This window comes from Osmerus mordax, chromosome 1 (assembly GCF_038355195.1).
Source record: "Osmerus mordax isolate fOsmMor3 chromosome 1, fOsmMor3.pri, whole genome shotgun sequence".
Lineage (NCBI taxonomy): Eukaryota > Metazoa > Chordata > Actinopteri > Osmeriformes > Osmeridae > Osmerus > Osmerus mordax.
The window spans coordinates 13,210,191-13,234,631 of NC_090050.1; the positions used below are offsets into that span (position 1 = coordinate 13,210,191).

Genomic DNA, 24,441 nt, shown 5'->3' on the forward strand with positions numbered 1-24,441 from the left:
CTTGTGTTTTCTCAGGTTTTTTATCATAAAAAAAAAAAATCTTTACAAAATTCTCAAAACAAACAAACCCAAATTTTTCTCCAAGACCAAACTAATCGATTTGGGGAAAATGGAAGAAGAAAGATGCCGCTCATCGGTGGCCTTCCGTAATCCTGGCGTCTCATTGGGTGGTGGGTCACCACGTCGACATCTTCTCCACAACCCGGCAGTGACCATCCCAAAGGTAAAGGTCATGGGGATGCCGGGGGATGGGGGTGGGGAGGGGTTGGAGAGGCACCAGGGACCGGACCGCCACACCAAAACACTTCCACTCCATCCTCCCCCCACTGCTCACCCCGAACCCTGCATCCCTCTCTCTCCCACTCTCTCTCCCACTCTCTCTCCCCCTCTCTCCCTCTCTCTCTCCCCCACTCTCTCTTTATCTCTCTGTCTCCCTCTCTCTCTCTCTCTCTCCCCTCCTCCATCAGAGTCAGACCTCCACTGACTGGATCTGGTTCATCTGGGCCCGCATCATCTGGACACTGTTGAGGATCTTCTTCTGGTGTCCGGCTAGCGTCACGCCCACCCTCAGGATGTCCCTGTGGAAGGAGACAGCGGCAGAACAGAAGTCAGGGGTCAGAGGCAGGACACAGAGACAGAACAGATATCAGGGGGCAGGAGACAGAGGCAGAACAGAGGTGAGAGGCAGGTAAGAGGCAGAACAGGGATCAGAGAGGGGAGACAAGGCCAGCACATGGGTCAAAAGTCAGAGGCTGGACAGAATGGAGGCAGGAGCCAGAGGCAGGGGTGAGAGACAGCAAAGGAGAGTGGTAGGTGGATGAGGCGGCAGCGGTGATCAGACAGGAAAGGCAGGAAACAGAGGCAGGAGAGGTCAGAGTAAAGCTTGCGAGTCCTCCCACTTGACTCCATCTAAACCAGATGAGGTACTATGGGGAAAGCACAAGTAAACAAGGATGTCTCGCTGGGGCCAAAGTAAGCAGTACAAGTCAGATCAAGGCTAACTGGCAAGTTCCCCATTCAGATCCAGACAAGACTGCAGGCTGTTTATCTCACAATTCATCCTCGAAAACAAAGAGATTCCTGGGACTGTGCTCCTATTACCCTACCCGGTAATGGGCCTTATTGCATTAAATACTCCAACCTGCAAGGACTGCGATGACAGGCTTCCTGGAACAATTCCTGTCCTATTTACTACACGGTGAACAGGCTGTTGGTGACTTGGGTTTGGATAACGTCTTCCCACGCTGCACGCAGTCTCCCTACACATCCACGGGCATCTCTGATTGGTCCTCTCCTAGGCCCTGTCTCTCTGTGGGCTCCAGGGAGCTAAAGCTAAAGCTAGCAGGCACACGTGGCCGTGCAGCCCAGGCTGAAACTCTTCTTCCCAAGGGAGTACCTCTAACATTTCTCATACAGCACCCCTAGTATAACGTACCATATACCTAGAACTATTGAGTTAGAACTACATACCTAGTACCATGTACCTAGTACCATGTACTGTACCTGGTACTATTTACTTAGTGCTATTCTACCATGTACTGGTACCTAGTCCTATCAGGAAAAAATTATACAACTGCATGACCTGCATATCCAAGGCCTTGGAGCTCTGTGATTGGTCACTTACTCCATAGTCATCTGGGAGACAGGTCGAAGGTGGAGAAGTCGGCGCTGGCGAAGTTGTCTTTGTATTGGCCCATCTTGATGGCGTCCAGCCACTCGTCCACCGTGCTGAAGGAGGAGAAATCTGGGACACTGCGGTCCAGCAGAGGCAGATGGATCCTACAGAGAACAAGAGAGAGGAGAGAGAGAGAAGAGAGAGAGGAGAGAGAGAGAGAGAGAGAGAGAGAGAGAGAGAGAGGAGGGAGAAGGAGGGGAGGGTGAGAGGAGGAGAACGAGAGAGGGAGGAGGGGATTAAGAGAGAAGGGAGTAAAAAGAGAGAGGAGGAAGAGAGAGGGAGGAATAGAGAGGTTTGAAGAGAGAGAGAGAAGGGAAGGGAGAGAGAGGAAGAGAGGTTTGAGAGAGATAGAGAGAGAGAGAGAGAGAGAGAGAGAGAGAGAGAGAGAGAGAGAGAGAGAGAGAGAGAGAGAGAGAGAGAGAGAGAGAGAGAGAGAGAGAGGAGAGAGAGAGAGAGAGAGAGAGAGAGAGAGAGAAGAAAAGGGAGAGGACAGGAGGAAGAGAAAGGTTTGAAAGAGAGAGAAGGAAGAGAGAGGGAGAAAGACAGAGAAACAAAGAGGAGCAGGAAGAAGAGAGAGGGGGGAAAAGAGAGGGTAGGAGAGAGAGAAAAAGAGAGGAATCAAATCTCTGAATAGCTCTGCAGACACGCTTTCCTAATTGTTAGGTGAAAGACTGTGACACATCTCTCTCTCCCTCTCTCTCTCTCCCTCTCTGGTGGCACTGAGGAGAGACAATATACAGGCTAATACCTAGGGTTTCTAATATTCCACAAATCCTATTCTTTATAGGCCAGGAGAAAATAGTTTTGACCTTATTCACGCACAGACATTTTCCAAATTGATTTGTCGTAAAGGGCTCTTTCCAAATGAAGTGATAGGCTTTGAGGAGACGGTATGTGTTCAAAGTCTGTGGAAAATCAGTTCCTTTGCCCCACACACAACTTTAAACCGTCGCCGGGCACAGCATTTCGAAATCTCCAGAAGTCTAGACTCTCACAGGAAACTGACACCCAGAACATGGACTGTACAGGACTTGAAAATGTGTTGTTTTGAAAGTATGCAACTGCTTCACATAATTCTTTGCCTACAGCGATATGAGAACGACTGGTTTCGTCAAACCCAAAGTCTTTCATTCACATAACCGCTCGGCGCCAAAAGAAACAAGAGACTGAATGTTTGGTGAAAACCAGCTTGCCACGAATGGCACCACGGCACCACAGAGACACAAACGTTGTTTTCCACCGTTGAGGGCGAATCAGATGCATATGATTCTTTTTGGAATATATCGATGACAGCAAGAGATGGCCTGAAGACACACATACACACACACACACAAAACCACAAAAGACAAACTAATCTTAAACAGAAACAAAAACTCTCTTTCTCTTCTCTCCTCTCTCTCTCTCTCTCTCTCTCTCTCTCTCTCTCTCTCTCTCTCTCTCTCCTCTCTCTCTCTCTCTCTCTCTCTCTCTCCCTCTCCGCTCACCCCTGACGACAGCGGAGTCATGGCCTTCAGGTTGTTGGGGTTGCGTATCATCTTGTCCAGGTTGTTGACGATCTGGCTGAACTTGGGCCTGTTGTTGCGGTCCTTCTGCCAGCAGTCCAGCATGAGCTGGTGCAAGGCGCTGGGGCAGTCCATGGGTGGGGGCAGCCGGTAGTCCTGCTCAATGGCGTTGATCACCTGCAGGGGGAGACAAAGATCTCTAAGGGCTCCTATGAGGCTCTACAGGGGGAAGAGGTGGTGGAGGAGGAGCATAAGGAAGAAGAGGTGGAGAGGGAGAGGTGGATGAGGAGGAGGAGAAGGAAAAAGAGGTGGAGGAGGGAGAGGTGGATGAGGAGGAGGAGAAGGAGGAAGAGGTGGAGGAAGGAGAGGTGGAGGAGGGAGAGGTGGATGAAGAGGAGAAGGAAAAAGAGGTGGAGGAGGGACAGGTGGAGGAGGGAGAGGTGGATGAAGAGGAGAAGGAAAAAGAGGTGGAGGAGGGACAGGTGGAGGAGGGAGAGGTGGATGAGGAGGAGGAGAAGGAGGGAGAGGTGGAGGAGGATGGAGAGGTGGATGAGGAGGAGGAGAAGGAGGAAGAGGTGGAGGAGGGACAGGTGGAGGAGGGAGAGGTGGATGAGGAGGAGAAGGAGGGAGAGGTGGACGAGGAGAAATTAAGGGAGTACAAGAAAGAGGAGGATGAGGAGGAGAAAGAGAAGGAATAGAAGGAGGAGAAAGAGTAGGAAAGAGAGGGAGAGGAGTAGGAGGAGAAAGAGGTGGAGGAGGAGGACGAGACAGAGAGTACAAGGATCCTCTCAGAGTAGAAGCAATGATATTTGTAGGTGACAGGGGACATCTAACCATGTGTGTGTGTGTGTTTCTGTGTTTGGCAGAGGGGGGGGGGGTGCATGACCAATGCTCCATAACGACCTAGAGGAGGGACCTGAGGAAGACCCGTAATCCCTTGCTCATTACGGCAGCCATTCAGAGCTATGTTGAGGCCTGGTTTAATGAGAGCCAGGGAAGCCCCCCCAGTGGGCCGTCAGCCTCATCAGGAGCTGCAGCAGTCAGAAGATAACAGCTGAGCCCCTCACTACCTCTTAGCACATTAGCGTTCACACGTTCAATTTGAAACAATTTTCATTATCTCTCCTCATAATTTGGTCTCTCTCCCTCCTCCCTCTCTCTCTATCTCCCGCTCTCTCTCGCTTTCTCATGTTTCTCTCCATCTCTCGCTCTTTCTCTTCTCTTTCTCTCTCTCGTATTTCTCACTCTTTCTTTCTGCGTCCACCCCCCTCTCTTTTTCTGTCTTTCTCCATCCCCTTAGCTCTTTCTTTCTCTTATCTCCCCCCATTCTCTCTCTCCCTTTCTCCCTATCTCTCTCTCTCACTAATGATGTGATGACTTTGCTGTGGTAAAGTTGGAGGGCTTTCACACCCCACATCAAACCAGCCTGAAAGCCCCTGCTCTCCAGTCGGGGGACCAGAACCACACTGACTGAACGGACCTCTAGGATCTGACTGGAGATAATGAAATTCAGAGGGAAGCTCCATCGCTGTCTGTAATGAGCCAGTGTTTCTACGGAGATCATCCGAGGTGTTTGGAATTAGTAGGGAAATGAGGGGTACATTTAGTCATTTAGCAGACGCTCTTATCCAGAGCGGGGTAGGCGGGTAGCAGAGGTCAGGGCGAATGAGAAACACAGCACAGGGTCGGAGAGCTGAGGTACGTACGTCCTGATTGGTCATGTCCCAAGTAAGGTCTCTCCCCGTAGGACATGACCTCCCACATGACGATGCCGTAGCTCCACACGTCGCTGGCCGACGTGAACTTCCTGTACTGGATGGCTTCAGGCGCCGTCCACCGGATCGGGATCTTCCCTCCCTGGCAACACAGAGACAACAGCCTGAGACAGGGGGAGGAGGAGGGGGTGGGAGAGGAGGAGGAGGGGGAAGGGGAGGGGGGAGAGAAGGGAGGGAGAGGAGAGGGAGGAGGTGGAGGAGGAGGGGGAGGAGGAGGAGGAGGAGGAGGGGGAGGAGGAGGAGAGAGGGGAGGGAGAGGAGAGGGGAGGAGGTGGAGGAAGAGGGGGAGGAGGAGGAGGAGGGGGAGAGAGGGGAGGGAGAGGAGAGGGAGGAGGTGGAGGAGGAAGAGGTGTAGGAGAGGGGCAACCTGAGGTGTCCTGGTCAGACAGAAAGAGAGAGCATTCACAGAAACTAAACGCTGGGTGGGGGGGACTCAATCCCTGGGAGAGGAGTGTAACAGAGGAGAGGAGGAGGAGAAAGGAGGGGAGGAGAATAAAAGGAGTGGCTGAGGAGAGGACGAGACGAGACGAGAAAACAAGAGAAAGGAGAGAGGAACACAGAGGGGCGCTCTGCCTCAGCAGTGCGGCCACATGGCGGAGGGGGCTCACCAGGGCGCTGGTGTAGGTGGGGTCGGAGGTGTCGTCCTCCAGGAAGCGGGACAGGCCGAAGTCGGACACCTTGCACACCAGGTTGCTGTTGACCAGGATGTTGCGTGCTGCCAGGTCACGGTGGACGTAGTTCATCTCGGCGAGGTACTTCATGCCCGAGGCGATGCCACGCAGCATGCCCACCAGCTGGATCACCGTGAACTGGCCGTCATTTTGCTGAAAAAACAAAACAAAAAAATCAACAAAACGTCGATGTATGGGGTATAGTATGGTGTGCTACTTCCTGCTATTACTAGCCGTTGTGTTGCAAAAAAACTTAACAATTATTGTACAGAGTACAGAACAGTGTAGGGTGCTTCTTGCAATGACTTGTAGTCCAGTTAATGAAGTTCTAGTCAATGCATACATGTATACAAAAATGCACATGAACTGTCTTGTATTTGGGGTCACTATGGGACTTGAACTCCTTAAACATTGCCTGGTTAGTTTAAGCTGGCTGGCTGGGTGGCTGGATAACTGGCTGGCTGCAGCTGTACTGTATGTGTGTGTGTGTCTGGACGGGGAGTGTACCCAGTACTCAGGGAGTGTCTGGCGCCCATGTGCAGCTGTGCTCCAACTGTGCACACCTGCACACACCCCCCCACACCTCTCTCTCTTTCTCTCTCATAGTAAAACACAATTACTAGTAAACTCTTCCTCTCTCTCTCTCTCTCTCTCTCTCTCTCTCTCTCTCTCTCTCTCTCTCTCTCTCTCTCTCTCTCTCTCTCTCTCTCTCTCTCTCTCTCACACTCACTCACTCACATACACACTTACAGAGCTGTGAAGGGTGAGAACAGGCTGTGAAGAACAAAGTCCAGGCCCAGCCTCCCTCTCTCTCCAGCATCCTCCTCTGCCCAAGCCTCCCTCTCTTCTCCAGCCTCCTCCTCCTGCACGCCTTCTCTCCCAGCCTCGTCCTCCTCCTCCCCCAGCCTCCCCCAGCTCATTACCCCAGTGTACACTGCTGCCTCACGTCCGGCCGCTCCACCTCATCCACCATAGCAATTAAACCTCATCCATTATTCATGAGGCCACAGCCAACCACGCGCTCACCAGCTCACAGCTCTTCCTCATCCAGACCCAGTGTTTGGATATACGTTAATTGGAAAGATCCTTCGATCAAAGTCATTTGAAACGGGGAGTGCAGAGAAGGAAAGAGAGAGAAAAAAGAGGGAGGAGGGGGGATGAAGAGAGTCTCTCTCTCTCTCTCTCTCTCTCTCTCTCTCTCTCTCTCTCTCTCTTTCTCTCCAGCCAGTAGCATAGGCTAGAGAAGCAGTGTGGAGCCGGTCTCAGCTGGAGTCTCCAGTCTAAAGTAGATGTAAGGTAGATGTTGATACTGACCCCCCGCTAACCCCAGTCTTCCTCTTTCAGAGGAAACACTGCAGCCCCTAACTTTGCGGCTTCTAACTCCAGCCTCTAAATCTGTAGCTTCTAACAATACAGCCAAGTAACTCTGCAGCCTCTAACTCCAGCCTCTAACTCTGCAGCTTCTAACTCTGTAGCTTCTAACAATACAGCCATTAACTCTGCAGTCTCTTCTGCAGCCTCTCTCCTTTCACACAACACAGTTGTCAGCTGTCACGGTGAGGGGTTCAAGAGCACTGCTGTTTTGAATACGATTTGCTCTCAATTTTAAAAAGACACACATCTCATCTTAGTATTATTCAAACACAAACACAAAAAAACACACAAATACACAAATACAAGTCTCCACCCTATCAAATGTAAGGCAGGGTTGGCACATATCATCTTTAAAGCGGATTACAAACAGAAAGTTGATGTTTTTTTAACCCCGAGCATCCGTCATCCAGCATGGTGAAGACATTATCCTTCCACCGCTCCTCTCTCACAGAAGACCGAGCGAATCCATTGACTCTCGGCGTCTCCCTGAGCACAGTGGGACGCGTGCTCCAGTTAGACGGAGACAGCAGTGGGGAAGGGGCCCCAAGGCTGGGGTGTGTGTATGCGTATGTGTGCGTGTGTGTGTGTGGCGGGGGCATATCCAGAACAGGAAGAGAGACAGCGGCACACATCAGACGAGGGCGTACGACGCAGACAGGTAGTGAGGCTGAGGGAGACAGGTGGTGAGGCTGAGGGAGACAGGTAGTGAGGCTGAGGGAGACAGGTAGTGAGGCTGAGGGAGACAGGTGGTGAGGCTGAGGGAGACAGGTGGTGAGGCTGAGGGAGACAGGTAGTGAGGCTGAGGGAGACAGGTGGTGAGGCTGAGGGAGACAGGTAGTGAGGCTGAGGGACACAGGTGGTGAGGCTGAGGGAGACAGGTGGTGAGGCTGAGGGAGACAGGTAGTGAGGCTGAGGGAGACAGGTAGTGAGGCTGAGGGAGACAGGTGGTGAGGCGGAGGGAGACAGGTAGTGAGGCTGAGGGAGAAAGGTGTGGTGACATGCTCCTTTCTGTGCCGTGTGCACGTCTCAGGGACACGAACCAAACACACAAGCAGGATGTGACGCGCCAGGCTGAGGGAGAGGAGCGACACACCCGCTTGCTGTCAGACGCCGTTGCGAGTACGACGTCCCCGATCGAGACGATAACACGCTCCGACGTCTGCGGATATCGGAACGTCTCACTCGTCGCAGCTCTGCAGCAAAGAGAGTCTAATGAGAGAGACATTGTTTTGATGCTACCCTGGATCAGATTTACGCAAATCTGGCGCCGTTCCCTGCTCGCCTCGGAAAGATGATGAGACCAATTAGAGGAGATGAAAGCGCCGTGGACGGACGGGCGTGGAGAAACAAGCTCTTATTGGATGAGTGGCAGCACCGGCGGCCTCGCGACAGCGCACGCCTCTCATCTTATTGGATGACTTCATCCTTAAACATCCGACACGCCCTTCAACCGAAACCGAGGTTTAATATCATTCAAGCAGCAGGAATTCAGATCAGTGAGGTCCAGAATCCCTAGAATGTTGTGCCGCATACATATTTCCACTGCACACATGCTCAGTCGGAACATGGGAATACGCACGAAGCGAAGAGTACCTATAAGCGCTGTAAAGTCTGCACGATGATTCATAATAATCATGAAAAGAGCAGGTAGGTTACAGGGGGGAGAAGGGACAGCGAAAGGCTAACTGACCTCTCTGGGAGCAATCAGAACAATTACCCAGACTCCCTATCACAGGCAGTTTAACTGCTCTCAGTCCTCGCTATAGAGAGAGGATGGGGGTGGGGGGGTTGGGTGGGGGGGATCACTGTATGACGGTCTGCCAGCAAGCGTGGCAGCAGAGCTTGAGTCGATAATTGGAGTGGGCAGCCTCAATGCGAGCATAAATACTGCTGGCTGATTGACTGGGGGGCTCTGGAGAGGAGGGGATGGGGTGTAGGTGGGGGAGGGAGGGAGGGGAGGCGGAGGGGGAGGGGGAGGGGGGAGGGCTTAGATGGACGGAATGCCGAGGTAAGAGGGTAGATCGCACTCTCACATGATTGATGTTCTGTCCTTGTTCGACACATCTGAAGTTTGTACTGAACAATTGTATGTGTGTTGGTGTTTGTGGGTGTGTGTGTGTGTGTTTGTGTGCGGGTACGTGCGTATGTACGTGTCAGTGGATGTCTACCTGTCTCCTTGTGTTTGCATTAGAGTTAATATCTGTCTCAAGTCAGACACAATTCAAACACATATTAACTAACTGTCTGGCTCTATGGAAGTCCCTCCCACTTCTGAGCATGGCTGTGCAAACATCTATTTTTGTTTGCCATAGTTAGCCAATGATACAGATGTCTCCCGCCTTCACATACACACACATAGATGTATGGCAACACACAAGCACACACATGCAACGATGAACACAAACGGGGATGGGTATAGCTCAGTGGCAAAGCATTTGACTGCAGATGAAGATTGTTGGTTCGAATTTCCCCCATGTCCGTTGTTTGGATAAAAGACTCACATTACCACACGCACATTACCAACACTCTCTCTCTCTCTCTCTCTCTCTCTCTCTCTCTCTCTCTCGCTCACCCTCAGGAAGGAGTCGAGCGAGCCGTTCTCCATAAACTCGGTGATAATCATGACGGGGCTGCTCTTGGTGACCACGCCCTCCAGGTGGATCACGTTGGGGTGGTCGAACTGGCCCATGATTGAAGCCTCGGACAGGAAGTCCCGCCTCTGCTTCTCCGTGTAGCCGGACTTGAGTGTCTTGATGGCCACAAACATCTCCCTCTTCCCAGGCATCTTCAGGTTCCCGCTGCACACCTCCCCAAACTCCCCTGCAGGACACAACACTGATGTCAGCCGGGAACACACTCCAGATCACACTTAGTTTCCTACTCCTGAATTACAGTTAGTAACCTACTCCTAGATTACAACTGGGAACATACTCAAGGATTTCAGTTACTATAGTAACCTACTCCAGGATTAGAGTTGCTGTAATAACCTACTCCAGGACTTCAGTTATTATAGTAACCTATTCCGGGATTATAGTTATTGTAGTAACCTACTCCAGGATTTCAGTTACTGTGCTAACATAAAGTGTTAAGTTTAGAATTAGTAACCCTGAGTTAGTTATAAAGACAGATAAAAAATCACAAAATCATGTAACCGGACAACAGTCATTTTTCAAGTGTAACAAGATCATAACCATACAACCGAAATTCCAATTTCTGAGACAATTTATTAATTTACACTGCATGATTATTGCTGTAAATCCCATTCATTTTGAATGATGTCTTTGCTTTCCTGGATGGAAGTGATTCTGTGCATCCTCCAGCATGTTTACCTGCACCGATGACCTGCTCGATCTTGACGCAGGAGATGTCGATCTCCTTGGCGAACTCCCGCACCGCCTCGTTAGGATCCTCATACGTAAACGGATCAATATATATCTTCATTCCTGGAGTCACTTGGAAGAAGAAGCAGACGCTATAATTTTTACGCACACACACGCACACCCACCCACACGCAAACTCCAACACTCGCCCTCTAATAGGCACACAAACACGCACGCACACTCCAACACAGACACACACACGACGTTCCGACACACAGTCCAACACACACACGTTCCCGACACACACACTCCACCACTCAGGTGATGATGACGGAGGGAGGGGTGGGGCAGTCCACACAGGAAGGGGCAGAGGTGACACCACCGAGGGGGGACGAGGCCCAGTGAGAACTCTTCCTCTCCTGGAGGTGAGACCGCTTCCTGTGCGTATCCCTTTACATTTACATTTAGTCATTCAGCAGACGCTCTTATCCAGAGCGACTTACAGTAAGTACAGGTACATTCCCCCGAGGCAAGTAGGGTGAAGTGCCTTGCCCAAGGACACAACGTCATTTGGCACGGCCGGGAATCGAACTGACAACCTTCAGATTACTAGCCCGATTCCCTAACCGCTCAGCCACCTGACTCCCTTCCAGAGTGACATAGAGGACCGTTACCCCTCAGAGGATACGGCCAGACAGGCTCAGTATCGCTGTCCTCCTCTTCGCTCCAGGTAATACATTGGCTCTGCTAAGCCCTGATGCTAGGTAAATTGGCTTAAGGTGGCCTTTAAGTGTTGAGGGACTTAAATGTCCCTGGTTTCAAATCCGATTATTCCTCTTCCACATCTGGCCCAGGGCTGTTTAATGGATACTGTGCTCATGAACAGGCTGGAGCTGACAAACCTGGCAGGCTCACAGCAACATGAACAGATGGAGGAGCTCAGCCAATCACCCCTATCTCTGCCCAAATAATGGAGCGATCCAAAGACCACCCACTATTGGATGGCACCCACCACTATCTCACACAGGGGTGGACAGGACACACACATTGTGACATGTGTGAATACGGAGAACAGGCGCCCATGTGCACACACACACTCTGACACACAAGTTTGTTTTACAATCCTAGTGAGGACCGACGATTCACTACCATTCAACCCCTAACCCTAATCTCAACCCTTAATGTAATTCTTACCCTGACAATAATTGTAACTCTGACCAGAAACCCCCAGAAACCACCTAGAAATAAGACTTGATGTTGTGGTGCTCAAGAACATGTCTGCACAATGTCATTTTTCCTTAATTGGCTTCTCGGCCCCCACAAGGGTAAGTTAAACAAGACCACACACATACAAATCTCTCTCTCTCTCTCTCACTCTCTCTCTCTCTCTCTCTCTCACTCACTCTCTCACTCTCTCACACACACATACGATGGAAACCTCCTAATTGCTGTGAAACGAACTAATCTTCTGGGCGAAATACTGTTGATGGAAATTATTCCAGTAAATGCACATCTTGCATGTGGGAAAGCTGTCTCAGTTGCAGTGGGGAAAAAAAAGGTAAACAGGGAGCTAAATAAATAAATACATTTAGCAAAATAATCCCTGGCAGTAAATGTACTATGTATTTACAGTAATGAACACAAACGGGGATGGGTATAGCTCAGTGCTAAAGCATTTGACTGCAGATGAAGATTGTTGGTTCGAATGATTTAAGACGAACATTGTCAGTGAGGAGAGAACGATAAACCATAATCTCTAAAAACGAGCGCGAGCCAACTAGTTTAAATTATCCGTTGCTGCGTCCTGGAGATTTATTCCACTGTTCTGGTCTACATATTACAGTCCACGCCAATCTTCCTTGGACGGCAACACAGTCATTCATAATTCCTTCAGCGTCCTCCCCTTCGAGTTCTCAACACAGCTAAAGGACTTGTGCGCCATTAGCATGTTAATGGCATTAACAGGAGGGAGAGTCAGAAGCCGTTTCCACAACAATGGAATTAGCAGACTATGAAATGAGGCGATGCACTGAACACACTCTGCTGTACACAGGTTATGATGGGGAAATACAGGCATACAGAGAGTACTACTGGGGAGAAATAAGGGGAGGGAGGGAGGGAGGGAGGGGGAGAGGGGGAGGGATATGGAAGGGAAAGAGGGAGAGATGGAAGGAGGGATGGAGAGAGAGAGGGGGGAGAGGGAGGGAGGAGGATGGAGGACAGAAGGGAGGGAGAGAGGGAATGAGGGAGGGACGTAGGGAGTGAGAGGGAGGGGGAGGGAGGGAGGAAGGAAGGAAGGAAGAGGGGGAGGAAGGAATAGAGAGAAAGAGGACAAGGGAGGGGGGTGAGGGGAGAGAGGGAGGGAGAAAGGGGAGGGAGAGAGGGAGGGGGAAGAGGAGGGCGTGGAGGGAGGGAGTCCTGGTGGGCTGGGTGAGAGCCAAGGACACAGAGCGGCGTGGAGAGGAAGGTGGTAGCCATGGAGACAGGTGTGTGATTGAGAGGAAGCGTTGGGTTGAATACTAGCCATGTCTGTGTGAGGCGGTCGCCATGGAGACAGGTGTGTGTGGTGGGGGTGGTATGGGCGAGGGAGAGGCTGGGGTAGAGAGAAAGAGAGAGAGAAAGGGAGGGAAAGAGAGAGAGGGAGACAAAGACAGATAGGGAAAGAGAGTTGGAGAAAGAGATGGAGGGAGAGAGAGAGGGAGGGAGATAAGGGATTGATGAGGGAAGGCTAGGTGTGTCTACTCACTATGGCTGCTGGTGTAGGTGGAGGGGGAAGGAGGTGAGGGAGAAGGGGAATAGGAAGGAGGTAAGGAGGGAAGTAAATGAGGGTGTCGATGGAGGTGAGGGGGGGAGTGAGGTGTGGGTGGAGGGCTAGGTGTGTGTACTCACTGTGGCCGCTGGTGTAGTGCTGCAGCTTGTCCGTGTACTCCGAGTCGGCCCTGTCGAAGCCACGCCTCCTGGGAAGAAAGACAAAGAGCTATAGCTCTGGCCAGGAGGAGGGAGGGGGACAAGCACCAGACCCAGCACCCCTCGCCATGGACACAAACACACACACACACACGCACACACACACACACAGATACATACATACAAAGATACACACACGCACAGACATGCACATAGGCACAGACACACACATATCTAGACACACACATACCAAGACACACAAACATACCTCGACACACACACATACACCCACACACAGCTCCCCAGCCACCTAATGACCCACAACTACAGAAAGCCAGACTATAAACCGTACCTTTAACAAGCCACAGGATATTGTAAAAATACACTAATGAAGTAGGGTAGAAACAACAATCACTTAAGCGGATAAGTGTCTACTTAAGCTGGCTGGCTGGCCGGCTGGCAGGCTGGCTGACTGGATGGCTGGATAGCTAGCTGGCTGGCTAGCTGACTGGCATACAGATAATGTTTGATTGGCTGTGTGGGCGTGGTGCTGGCAGGCAGGGTACTGTGATTGGCTGTGGTCATGGAGCAGGACAGACTGACCGGTTGCAGACGATGATGATGACCACCACGGCGATGAGGAAGACCAGGCCGGCCGCCGCAGAGCCTATGATGAGTGGAAGCTTCTCCTGGATACTGGTGTTGTACTCCTCTGTGGACACACACACGCACACACACATACACAGGCACAGACATACACACACATATACCATTCAGACACAAACACACACACACACTGAGTTAGTCTCCGCCTACATAAACATATGGACAGGCAGAGAGCCGGTGCATATGGAGGGAGCAGGGGGTGACAGACACACATACACACAGACAGACGGCTGGGGGCACCAATGGGCATCCTGCCTGGCTGGCAGTGGGGACCTCCCTCCACAGCCCACGGAGCACGCTCAGATGCCAAGGATACGGTCAGTCATCTGGCACTGAGAGCATGGCGTGTGGGAGGGAGGCAGGGAGGGAGGGACAGAGGGAGGAGGGAGAGAGGGAGGGAGGAGAGAGGCAGGAAGGAACCGGGAACAGAGAATGGAAGGGAGAGAGAAAGGGAGGTAAGGATGGAAGGAAGGAAGGAAGAAAGGAAGGATGAAGGCAGAGCAGAGAGGAAGAGAGGAAGAGAGGGAGCTGGGTGATAGAGACGGAGGGCAGAAGGGAGGGAGGGGGCTGCATGTTTGGGTGAGACCCAGACCCTGTCCTGTGGTCTGCAGCCAAAAACAGGGAAGCCAATCTGAGAGCAGACACAGTCCTGGAGACCAAACCTGAACCAGGTCCAAACATCCACCAAAAGGTCCCAAAAAAATCCCACGTCTCAATCCCAGGCTGACATAGAGAAGTGTATGTAGGGAGACTAATGCTAATGCTAGCCCCCAGCTCTGAATGTAATTCGATCATGGACAGTACAGAATTAACTGCACTGAGACGTTAGCATCGCTAGCTGCTTATAGACGAGCCAGCGGAGTCTGTCTACGGGGATCTGTTGACTCCAAACTCGTCCATGACTCATGCTACTGCCAGGGCTGATGACTCTGCCTCAAATTCCAAATGTCAAAGAGTTTGTGTGTGTGAGTAAGGTCTTACTGCATGGGATGAAATGAAAAAGTCCCGGACAGATCTAGAGATATGGTTAAAACAGAGGATCGCCTGTGTCTGAGGGAAGGTGAGTGATGGTTTGTGCTGTGCTTACGGGCCATGGAGGAGATATGCTGATGACCTGGCAGTAACTAGCAATCCCCCCCGCCACCCCCCCCCCCCCACACACACACACAGACACACTAACTCACACACACACTCACACACAGGCACACAAACTCACACACACACTCACACACACAGACCTCCCCCATATCCATGCTGCTGCTGTCAGTGTGAAGTCCCCACAACCCCCTCCCCCCACACACACACCCCCGCTCCACACACACACACACGTCGGTGTGAAAGCCCGTCGTAACCCAGCTCCTGCCCCCCCCTGCCCCGCCCACCACACACCCCTCCTCCCCCCTCCTCACCTTCCGTCATGGTCTGGAAGTAGAGCTTGCCGCTGTAGCGTCCGAACCCTGCCACGGTGCGCGCCCGCACCTGGAACACGTAGATGCCCCCGGGCTTGAGTCCCCGGGCCACCACTGTGTTGGTCTGGCTCCGGATGGTGGTGGAGTTATACTCCGACTGGTCCTGGGGAGGGACGCAGGGAGACGTCAATTCCAGTTGTGGTTGAGGTGTAAGCTAAGGTGAGTTAAGGTGAGGTTATGGAAGGTTGGGTGAAGTTATAGGATGTGAGGTTTATGGAAGTAAAGTTATGTGAGGTTGAGTTTGATGTTACTGTAAGTGAGGGCCAGTAAGGTTAGGGATAGTTCAGGGTGAGGTTAGCGTTTTGTCAGGTTAGGTTCAACTCAGGCTAAAGTGAAGTTAGGTGACGTGAGGTTAAAGTTAGAAAAGGTTAGGTAAAGTGATCCGAGATCCTTTCAAACTCAAAACCAGCCACAACACAGACACACGACTATCTTCCTTCAGAAGTGAAACAGCTGGCTAGACGACAGGCTGCCTCAAACGAGTCAGACTGGTGTGAGAGCAGAGCTGGGAGCTTGTGACAGATCCAGGCCCTGTTTCTGTTCCCAGACAGCCGTCCTCTTCCTCTCCGCCCCGGCTGACAGGTCTGACGGAGGAGACAGAGAAGGGAGGCTACTCTCTTCTACCCATCTCTCAGCGCACACACTTCAGACGCACGGCGGGGGCTGAGACAACTGTTTTGACAGCTCTCTGCTCCAGCCGGGATGGAGGAAAAGGAACGATGCCAGAAAGTGGAGCAGCGCGGCACTCTGAGGACAATTCATCAGTTGGTGCTGTTTTCTTGTCTGTGTCTATTTTTATGTTTGTGAGTGTATGTTTGTGCGGGCGTGCATGTTTGTGCAAGTGTTTATGCATGTGCATGAGCACAAATGTGACTAAGTGTGTTTGTTTATGTTAGTATCTGCGCCGGTATATTTTGGAGTGTATTTGGACCTAAGGTCTATGAATTTGTTTATACATGTGTACGTGAGACACAAAATCAGTTATTTCCAGACGAGCCTGTCTCCCAAATACTATTTTTACAATCATTAGCACTCCACTGATGAACCCACAGCTTTGTCACAGCACTGAGTGGAGTCCCTCAAGGGCCCGCTCTGGGTCCAGGGCTCTTCTCGCTAGCACGGGACGGAGGGAGATCAGGATTGAAAGAGAAAGAGCGGAAGTTCTGAGCTTGGTTTTGATGTGCTGCCGAACATGTTCTCTGTGGACGTGATGGAGTCTGCCAGGCGGCCGGAACGAGGTGTTTGTCTGAATGTGAGACTCGGGACCACATGATCTGGCTTTGGTTTAGCAGGTGAGATCAGAACGTCATCTAGGCAGATGGAGATGAAAGCCTGGAGTCTTTGATATCTTTCGGAAATTTCAAGGGGATGAGTGTCTGTGTGTGGGCATGTGTGTACTGCATGTGCGTGTGTGTGTGCGTGTGTGTACGTGTCCTGTATGTGTGCGTGCATGTGTGTATGACGGTGTGCGCACATACAGTATCCGTGTCCAGTATATATCCATTGTGTTCTGCAGAGAGGGTGTGGGCCAGACACTAGTGTTTGCTGTGAGAAGATGAATACCTTCTCATAGTACTGCAGCTCGTAGTCCAGGATGACTCCATTAGGCTGGTCTGGCTGGGACCAGGAGAGGGTGATGCTGTCCACAGTACGACTGACTTGGTGCATGATGGACACTGTGGAAGGAGCTGCGGAGAAAACGGGAGGGAAAGGGGGACATAGAGAGAAAGAGGAAGAGAGAGGAGGTGGAGAGAGCGGTAGGGGAGAGAGAAGCGAGAAAGCGAGGGGGGGAGGGCGAGAGAGAGAGAGAGAGAGAGAGAGAGAGAGAGAGAGAGAGAGAGAGAGAGAGAGAGAGAGAGAGAGAGAGAGAGAGAGAGAGAGAGAGAGAGAGCATGGCATATTAGATTAGACCACATTCCATCTCCACATTCACTCATTAAGATAAGTACTGTATCTCATAGTGTGCAGAATCAGGGATTCCCAGAACCACAGTGATAGTGTCCATAGAGCATGACTCTGATCCAGCCTGAACAGAGATGTATATATCAGGCCACATTCAGCCTGTGTGCTCTCTGACGGTCTGCAGTCTCATGACCAGACATGTAGCCCATGCAGACAAGTCGCAACACTGGCTCCAGCATGTAGGCAGAAGACTCCTGGGACTTTCCAGCCTGTGTCACAGCTGTCATGCATCCATACTGTCCGCGCCACACACTGACTCTGAGAGGAGTCTACCGTCTGTCTGTCTGGTGGGAGATCACCCACCTGGACTTGTCCTGCCTGCTCTAGCTCTCCAGGTCTGGCTAGACTACTCTGGGCTGGCAGTTCTGGTCTGACTACTCTGACTTGATTACTCTGGCTTGACTACTCTCGTCTGCCTGGTCTGGATTGACTCCTCTATCCTGCCTGCTCTGGCTTGACTACTCTGGCCTGGCCACATGTTATATACCCCCCCTCTGTGGAGCAGGACTAGCTTATTATCTAGGCTGCACTGCCTATTGCCAGAACCACAGATATGTCATTCGCCACTGTCATTTTATTGTTTTTATTATACCCTTTTCTGTTTTACTGTCTAATTTAGTCCTCGAGGTCTGGGCGTTTATGCATCTGTCTTGTGGATGACAACTTAATTCACGCCAGCAAACACTCTGGAAGCGTCGGGACAAGACACATGGTCACGGAGAACAAATTCTGGGAATGACAGTGTTTATTTTAAACCGTTGTGCGGTGTTTACTAAGTAGCAGTAAGCCAAGGCCTCCAATGCTTGTGTGGTCATAAAAGATGAAGCTGAATGAGTGGGTGGGGTTGGGTGCCTGAGGTTAGCCTTGCTTCTTCAATCGAGTAAAGGCAAAGGCAGGAACTCTCCACATTCTCTGTAAGGAAGGCCGTGAGGTCGGGAGGGGTGTGTTTGCCACATGCTCCCGTACAACCATTAAGATTAGTGCTGGGTGCTGAGGGTCACTGGGAATTCAATGATGGAGATAAAAGTCCGGAGGTCCGAGAAGGATTTATAGGCTCCAGGCCCCAGACTCAGCCCCTGCATCCCTTCACACCCCCTCCTCCCCAGCCCACACGCCCCTACACCCCCTCCTCCCCAGCCCACACGCCCCCTACACCCCCTCCTCCCCAGCCCACACGCCCCTACACCCCCTCCTCCCCAGCCCACACGCCCCTACACCCTACACCCCCTCCTCCCCAGCCCACACACCCCCATACTCCCAGTCCTCCCCCCTTTCCCCACACATCCACACAGTCCTCCAGCCCCCCTCCATCCCCCCGTACCCTAACACCCCCTCCAGCCCTCCCACACCCCCAGTCCTCCGACACCCCCCACACACACCCCCATCCCTGCTGGCCCCGTGGTCCTCAGTCCCGGCCCTCGGCCCGGAGCCTAGTGGCTCCCCAGGGCCCTACAGACAGAGGCCTCTCCACCACCACGTGCTTTCCATGGAAAATCCTCCAAATGGAAAAGAGCCCGAACCCCGCCCGCCATTATCAAGAAATCTGAAGCAGCGTGTGGCGCCCGGGCGGTTTTAACATCTCCCCCGTAACTCCACCGTTCATTTCCTCTGTTGTCGTTCAAGTAGCTAAAACAGACACACAAGCCTTTAATTGGAGTCCCGTTTTTTTTTTTATAGAACTTTTCCCTGTGTTCTGTTCTGGATAGCAATGTACCAGCGGAGGATACAGCCCTCTAGAGAGGTGACGAGGCCGGGCTAGTCGTGATGCAGAGAGGAGTTTATGGCCTATTCATTCTGACTGGGCTGGCAGGCCGGTCTCGCCTCGCCTGACCCCCTCCAACCCCCCCAACAGTAGCTCCCATCTGGGAACACTAATCATGGGACACCATGTAAACAGACAGGGGCCAGGAGACTCTGTCTCCGGACACTGTATATACTCTTCAATATAAATGTGCCAACAGATAATGAATAGCAGCCCTTGGCTCCATCCTCAACCAGTGCTCTAGTCTCGCAGAGAGCACAGGCTCAATGTGTCTCTCCCTACTGTATATACAGTGCAGGCTTCCATCGGGAGATCTCCTGTCCTTCTCTGTCTTGGCTGCGTTTGCGGTCACAAGACAGTCTAATAAGGCAGGCAGCCGTCGCCAGCTCGTCCCACGACTATCCCATTACGAATATGCAGACGTGTTCCGGAGCACTGCAGGCGTTCTGCGGCGTGCTAACCATCTCCCTGGAACAAGACGTTTGCCCGGTAAGGTGATAGTGGGATGGGGCAACAGGGATGGACCCTTGCCAGCTTCAGAGCTGGTAGAACAGAAGAATGGCAGTTTCCCGAATTTGGAACATCACCCAAGCGTGGTGACAGATGAGACGTCCGTGTCCAAACATCAAAACAAAACAAAACTGCTTCTGTTCCGGCGGGGAAGAAATGTCTGAACCTGGATCATATATTGTATAACCTATATTGTTTATCTCCGTCAGGTTTCGTCAGGTTCCGTCAGGTTCTGTGTTCCCTACTGTTACAATCCAGGAGAGACGCTGCTCTGAGCAGGTCATCATCTCATCTGATTAAATATTCCAGTCAGGGAGCATTCCATCTTTATGAATGATTGCCGTGTTTCACTGAAGACAAGAGGCTCATTTATCTCTCGTCTGAGGTGTGTCACTGTTCCCTGGCGAGGCTGGGGCTCTCACAGAGAGGCTGGGGCTCTGACAGAGAGGCTGGGGCTCCGAGGGCGAGGCTGGGGCTCTGACAGAGAGGCTGGGGTTCTGACAGAGAGGCTGGGGCTCTGACAGAGAGGCTGGGGCTCTGACAGAGAGGCTGGGGCTCTGACAGAGAGGCTGGGGCTCTGACAGAGAGGCTGGGGTTCTGACAGAGAGGCTGGGGTTCTGACAGAGAGGCTGGGGCTCTGACAGAGAGGCTGGGGCTCTGACAGAGAGGCTGGGGTTCTGACAGAGAGGCTGGGGCTCTGACAGAGAGGCTGGGGGCTCTGACAGAGAGGCTGGGGCTCTGACAGAGAGGCTGGGGCTCTGACAGAGAGGAGCCGTCCACCAGTACAGACACGCTCAGGACGAGCGTCAGTCTCTCCTCACTCGCCAGGAAGAGTTCATGTCTGTACACACACTGGCCTTTCAGCCTCATACATCACTGAATACCTTGTTTGTGCATCGGTAGAATTAGGGTTGTGGTGGTCTTGAATTTCCTTTTTTGGGGAGTGGGCTTTTCACTGAACTTGTCAACCTTATCCTGTACTTATACTGTAACTTATCAAATACAATTTAAGTGTTTTGTTTTTGATTGTTAGTAACAGCACATCCAGTTGGAGAGGGATGCGAGTCGTTAATTTTATTTTGCATTGAATTCTTAGAGAATCAATGCTGTATTGTGTGTGTGTACTATGTGTGTGTGTGCGAGTGTGTTTTTTCTACGTGTGTGTGCGTGTGCACATGAGTGTGTGTAAAGTATGTGTGTGTGTGTGAATATCAATGTGAGGCTCCAAATAAGAGCCCAAGCAAGTGCTGCTTTGATCTCATAGGCTGGTGAACAGGGCTCTCTGGCTGTCTCAGAGTTGAGCTCACCTCTTGGCATTGGAACCAGGCCTGCCTCTGATGGAACAGACAGGGGATTTAGAGTGTGTTCCAGCATGACACTCTGGCTCTACTCCAGAAGCATCTTTATTTTTGTGCAACATCCCAATAGAAGTTTTACTGTTGTGTTTGAACACCGAGCGACGCCCCCAATCAATCAAACATGGCCTTTACAGAGGTTCTTTCCACTCATTTGAATCCATGCTGATTTAATGGCCGTGATCCCACAAAACGCAGAGCAGAAATCCGATGAGACACACATGATGTATCTCTTTCACGTTCTCTCTCTCTCTCTCTCTCTCTCTCTCTCTCTCTCTCTCTCTCTCTCTCTCTCTCTCTCTCTCTCTCTCTCTCTCTCTCTCTCTCTCTCTTTCTCCCTCTCTCTCTCTCTCTCTCTCTCTCTCTCTCTCTCGCTCACTCTCCGGTCTGTAAGTAAATATCTCTGTGCTGTTATTGTTCACCTCGATGCTGCTACACTCGTTTGGTGGGCTGTGCCTGCCCTTCGTCCTCCCTCCCACCACTCTCCTCTCTGTTCTCCCTCCTCTCCTCACCCCCCTCGCTCCCTCCTCCTCCCTCAAGAATGCTGCTCTCCTTTCAGCTAGCTCTATTGATTGGGCCTCCCATCTGTGCATGATGGGTATCCCCACGGAGAGAGGTGCTGGATTGAGACCATGCTGTTGGAGGGGGGGAAGCACACACCGACCGGGGCTGGGGGGGGCAAGGGTAACAGAGGGGCATAGGGACAGCGGGGCATGGGGACAGGGTGGGCTGGAAGCCTAGGTGGCAAGGGACAAGGGACAAGGGACAAAGGACAAGGGAGGGAAGGGGAGGGCTGTGCCCAGCCTCGAGACACCATCCCTGGGGAGAGACTCAGGACCTCTGGGCCCAGCTGGATCTCCAGTCTCTGTGTGACATGCTGCAGACAAGATTATAAAAGATGGAGGCGAGGGAGGGGAGGGAAGGGAGGAAGGATTGAGGGAGGGATGGGAAGAGATGATGGTGAATGGGATGGAGGGGTGGATGGACAGTAATGATAGTCATCATAGTTGTGGTATGGATAAACATTGGCTTCTCTATTGTGGTTGGGGTGAGAGAGAGAGAGAGAGAGACCATGTCACCTCAGTTGATTTTCATCACTCTCCTAAAGCTCCCTGTACCCTTGTATAAACCCTCCTTAGCTGCTCCGAGAGAAGACAGTCAAACTGGCCAACGTCAATACTGACTATTCAGATCTGGGAAGAGACAGACTTTGGATTTAAAACTTAGTTTGATTCTTACTGACTACCCAATATGAAGGGTGCTCAACAACCATGTGGCTCTGATTTGATTTGGGGTTGTGGAGAAGAGAGACCTAAGCTATGATTGGAGAGAGTGGTATGTGTGTGTGTGTGTGTGTGTGAGAGAGAGAGAGAGAGAGAGAGAGAGAAAGAGAGAGAGAGAGAGAGAGAGAGAGAGAGAGAGAGAGAGAGAGAGAGAGAGAAAGAGAGAGAGATTAGGGGAGAGTGTGTGCGTGTGTTCGGGAGACAAAGTGTATGTGTGTCTGTGGCGAGCTAGAGAACGCGTTTAGAGAGAGAGCGAGAGACAGCGGGTCAGGGCTCGTAAATCCCTTTCTCCTTTTCGCCGTAAAAAAAACAAAAAAAAAGGAGAGGAAAAAAAGAAAACTTTCCCCCATGGTATCGTCTCCCAGAGAGGCCCCCTAGCAGCTGTTCCTCCCCCAGGCAGGAGACCTCCTGACCGGGCTGCTGCCGCTGCAACGCTCCCTCGGCTGGAGCTCTTGCGTTTACGAGCAGCGCCGCACGCCGCTTCCAGAGCTAGCCGAGGGAGAGGCTGTTATGTGCATGTACTTTCGGCACGCTGGCAACACGCCCTGCTTCCCCCCCCATCTGCGATGGATTGCAGAGTTTTTTTTTTTTTTTTTCGTGTCTCCAAAGACTTTCCTACGCAGTTAAGCTACACAAGCGAGATTTGAGTTCATCAAGCTTTAAACCAGATGCACTGGAAAAGACCCGGGGCCTTCATGCACTCGTATACACACCATAAGCTAATTCAAAAATAGCCACTCCAGGGGCTTGAGAAAGTTTTCAGATGTTTACGGGAGGTGAGGTTTGGAGTGAGCGCACCAAGCCTAGAGCGGAACTTAACCTAGAGATCCACAGCAGAGAGGGGAGGAAGAGGTTCTGTGTGTGTGTGTGTGTACTGGGAGGGTGGTTGGGGAGGTGGGTGGGGGTATAGGGGTTTGGATTTGGGGTCAAGGGAATCGGTGGGTGAACCCTGGAAGATACCTGGTTCCTCCAAACTAGGCTTCGCCTTGGAGAGCTTGAGACATCCCTGAACACAGTGCAGACCCTGGTTCATGCTCCCTCTCTCTGCCTGGGGTAAGGAGAGAGGAGCGGCACACACAGCTGGGTCCTGCTAGGCCGTCACATGTCTGTCTCAGGCGCTGTCATTGGACAGATGCTATCTCCACCTCTAGGCCCTGATTGGCCACCACTTGGGCTGGTGACAACTCAACCGTCGACCGGCGTCAACAACAAGGTGGAACCCCTGGGCTGTGGGGGTGTACCTTGGAACCTCACCCACCGCCCCTGCAACCCCTCCCTCCTCAGGCATGCTCGTGATCTTATATCTTATCAACGGCCATAACACATGCGGACATACAGGCAGACGTGATCGAGGTTGGGGATGGGGAGTGGCACTCAGGGAAGGATCGGTAGGGTGGATCGGTGGACAATGGAGGCTTTGTTCCCTCTGCGGTTCTGGGAAGGGTGCCTGATCATGTGTCAATATTGTCATTTCATTCCTTCTTCTTGTGTGTATGTGTGGGTGTGGGTGTGTGTATGTGTTAGGAGATAGAAAGTGTGACAGACCAGAAAAAAAATAGAAAAAGATGGAGAGAGAAAAGTAAAGAGAGAAGACGTTTGAGTGAAGAATAGAGAGCGTTTGAGAAAAGGACGAGAAAAAAAACAGAAAAAGATGGATACCATGAGAGAGAAATAGAGGCAAAAAAGAAACGGAGAAAGACAGGGACAGAGAGAGACAGAGAGAGAGAGAGAGAGAGAGAGAGAGAGAGAGAGAGAGAGAGAGAGAGAGAGAGAGAGAGAGAGAGAGAGAGAGAGAGGAGGAGTTTACTAGTAATTGTGTTTACTATGCTCCCACAGCCCTCCATAGTGAATATGCTTAGAGCAGACTGTTGGTCTGTGGCCTGAGGAGGAACATGAAAGCACTCATTCCAGTTAACTGGCTACAACGATAGAAGAGAAGGCAATTTCACATGTAATCAAAGCAGGACAATAAGAGCAGCCAGAAATACATCACATACATATTTCAAAGAGCATCTCTCGGATATCTCAACTACTTCAGATAGCTTTGAGGGGAGAGGTGAGGAGGAAACGAGGATGGTGGAGGGAGTGTGTATGTGTGTGTGTGCGTGTGTGTGGGTGTGTGTGTGTAAGTATGTGTGCGTGGGTGTGTGTGTGTTTGTGTGTGTAAGTACGTGTGTGTGGCAGTAGGTGAAGGGCCAGGTGAATGCAAT

At 51.6% G+C, this 24,441-nt stretch overlaps 1 protein-coding gene across 1 annotated transcript in view; it reads right to left on the minus strand.

Moving 5' to 3' along the window:
- Positions 1-436: 436 nt before the first annotated feature.
- ephb2b (eph receptor B2b) overlaps positions 437-24,441 on the minus strand; it is a 110,724-nt gene continuing 86,719 nt past the window's right edge. Inside the window, 13 exon segments of the mRNA XM_067244048.1 lie at positions 437-578; positions 1,625-1,646; positions 1,649-1,779; positions 3,167-3,354; positions 4,884-4,904; positions 4,906-5,034; positions 5,561-5,776; positions 9,570-9,817; positions 10,327-10,449; positions 13,207-13,271; positions 13,828-13,936; positions 15,300-15,462; positions 16,923-17,047. Of these exon segments, the coding sequence (XP_067100149.1) occupies positions 470-578; positions 1,625-1,646; positions 1,649-1,779; positions 3,167-3,354; positions 4,884-4,904; positions 4,906-5,034; positions 5,561-5,776; positions 9,570-9,817; positions 10,327-10,449; positions 13,207-13,271; positions 13,828-13,936; positions 15,300-15,462; positions 16,923-17,047 (1,649 nt within the window). The 3' untranslated portion in view covers positions 437-469.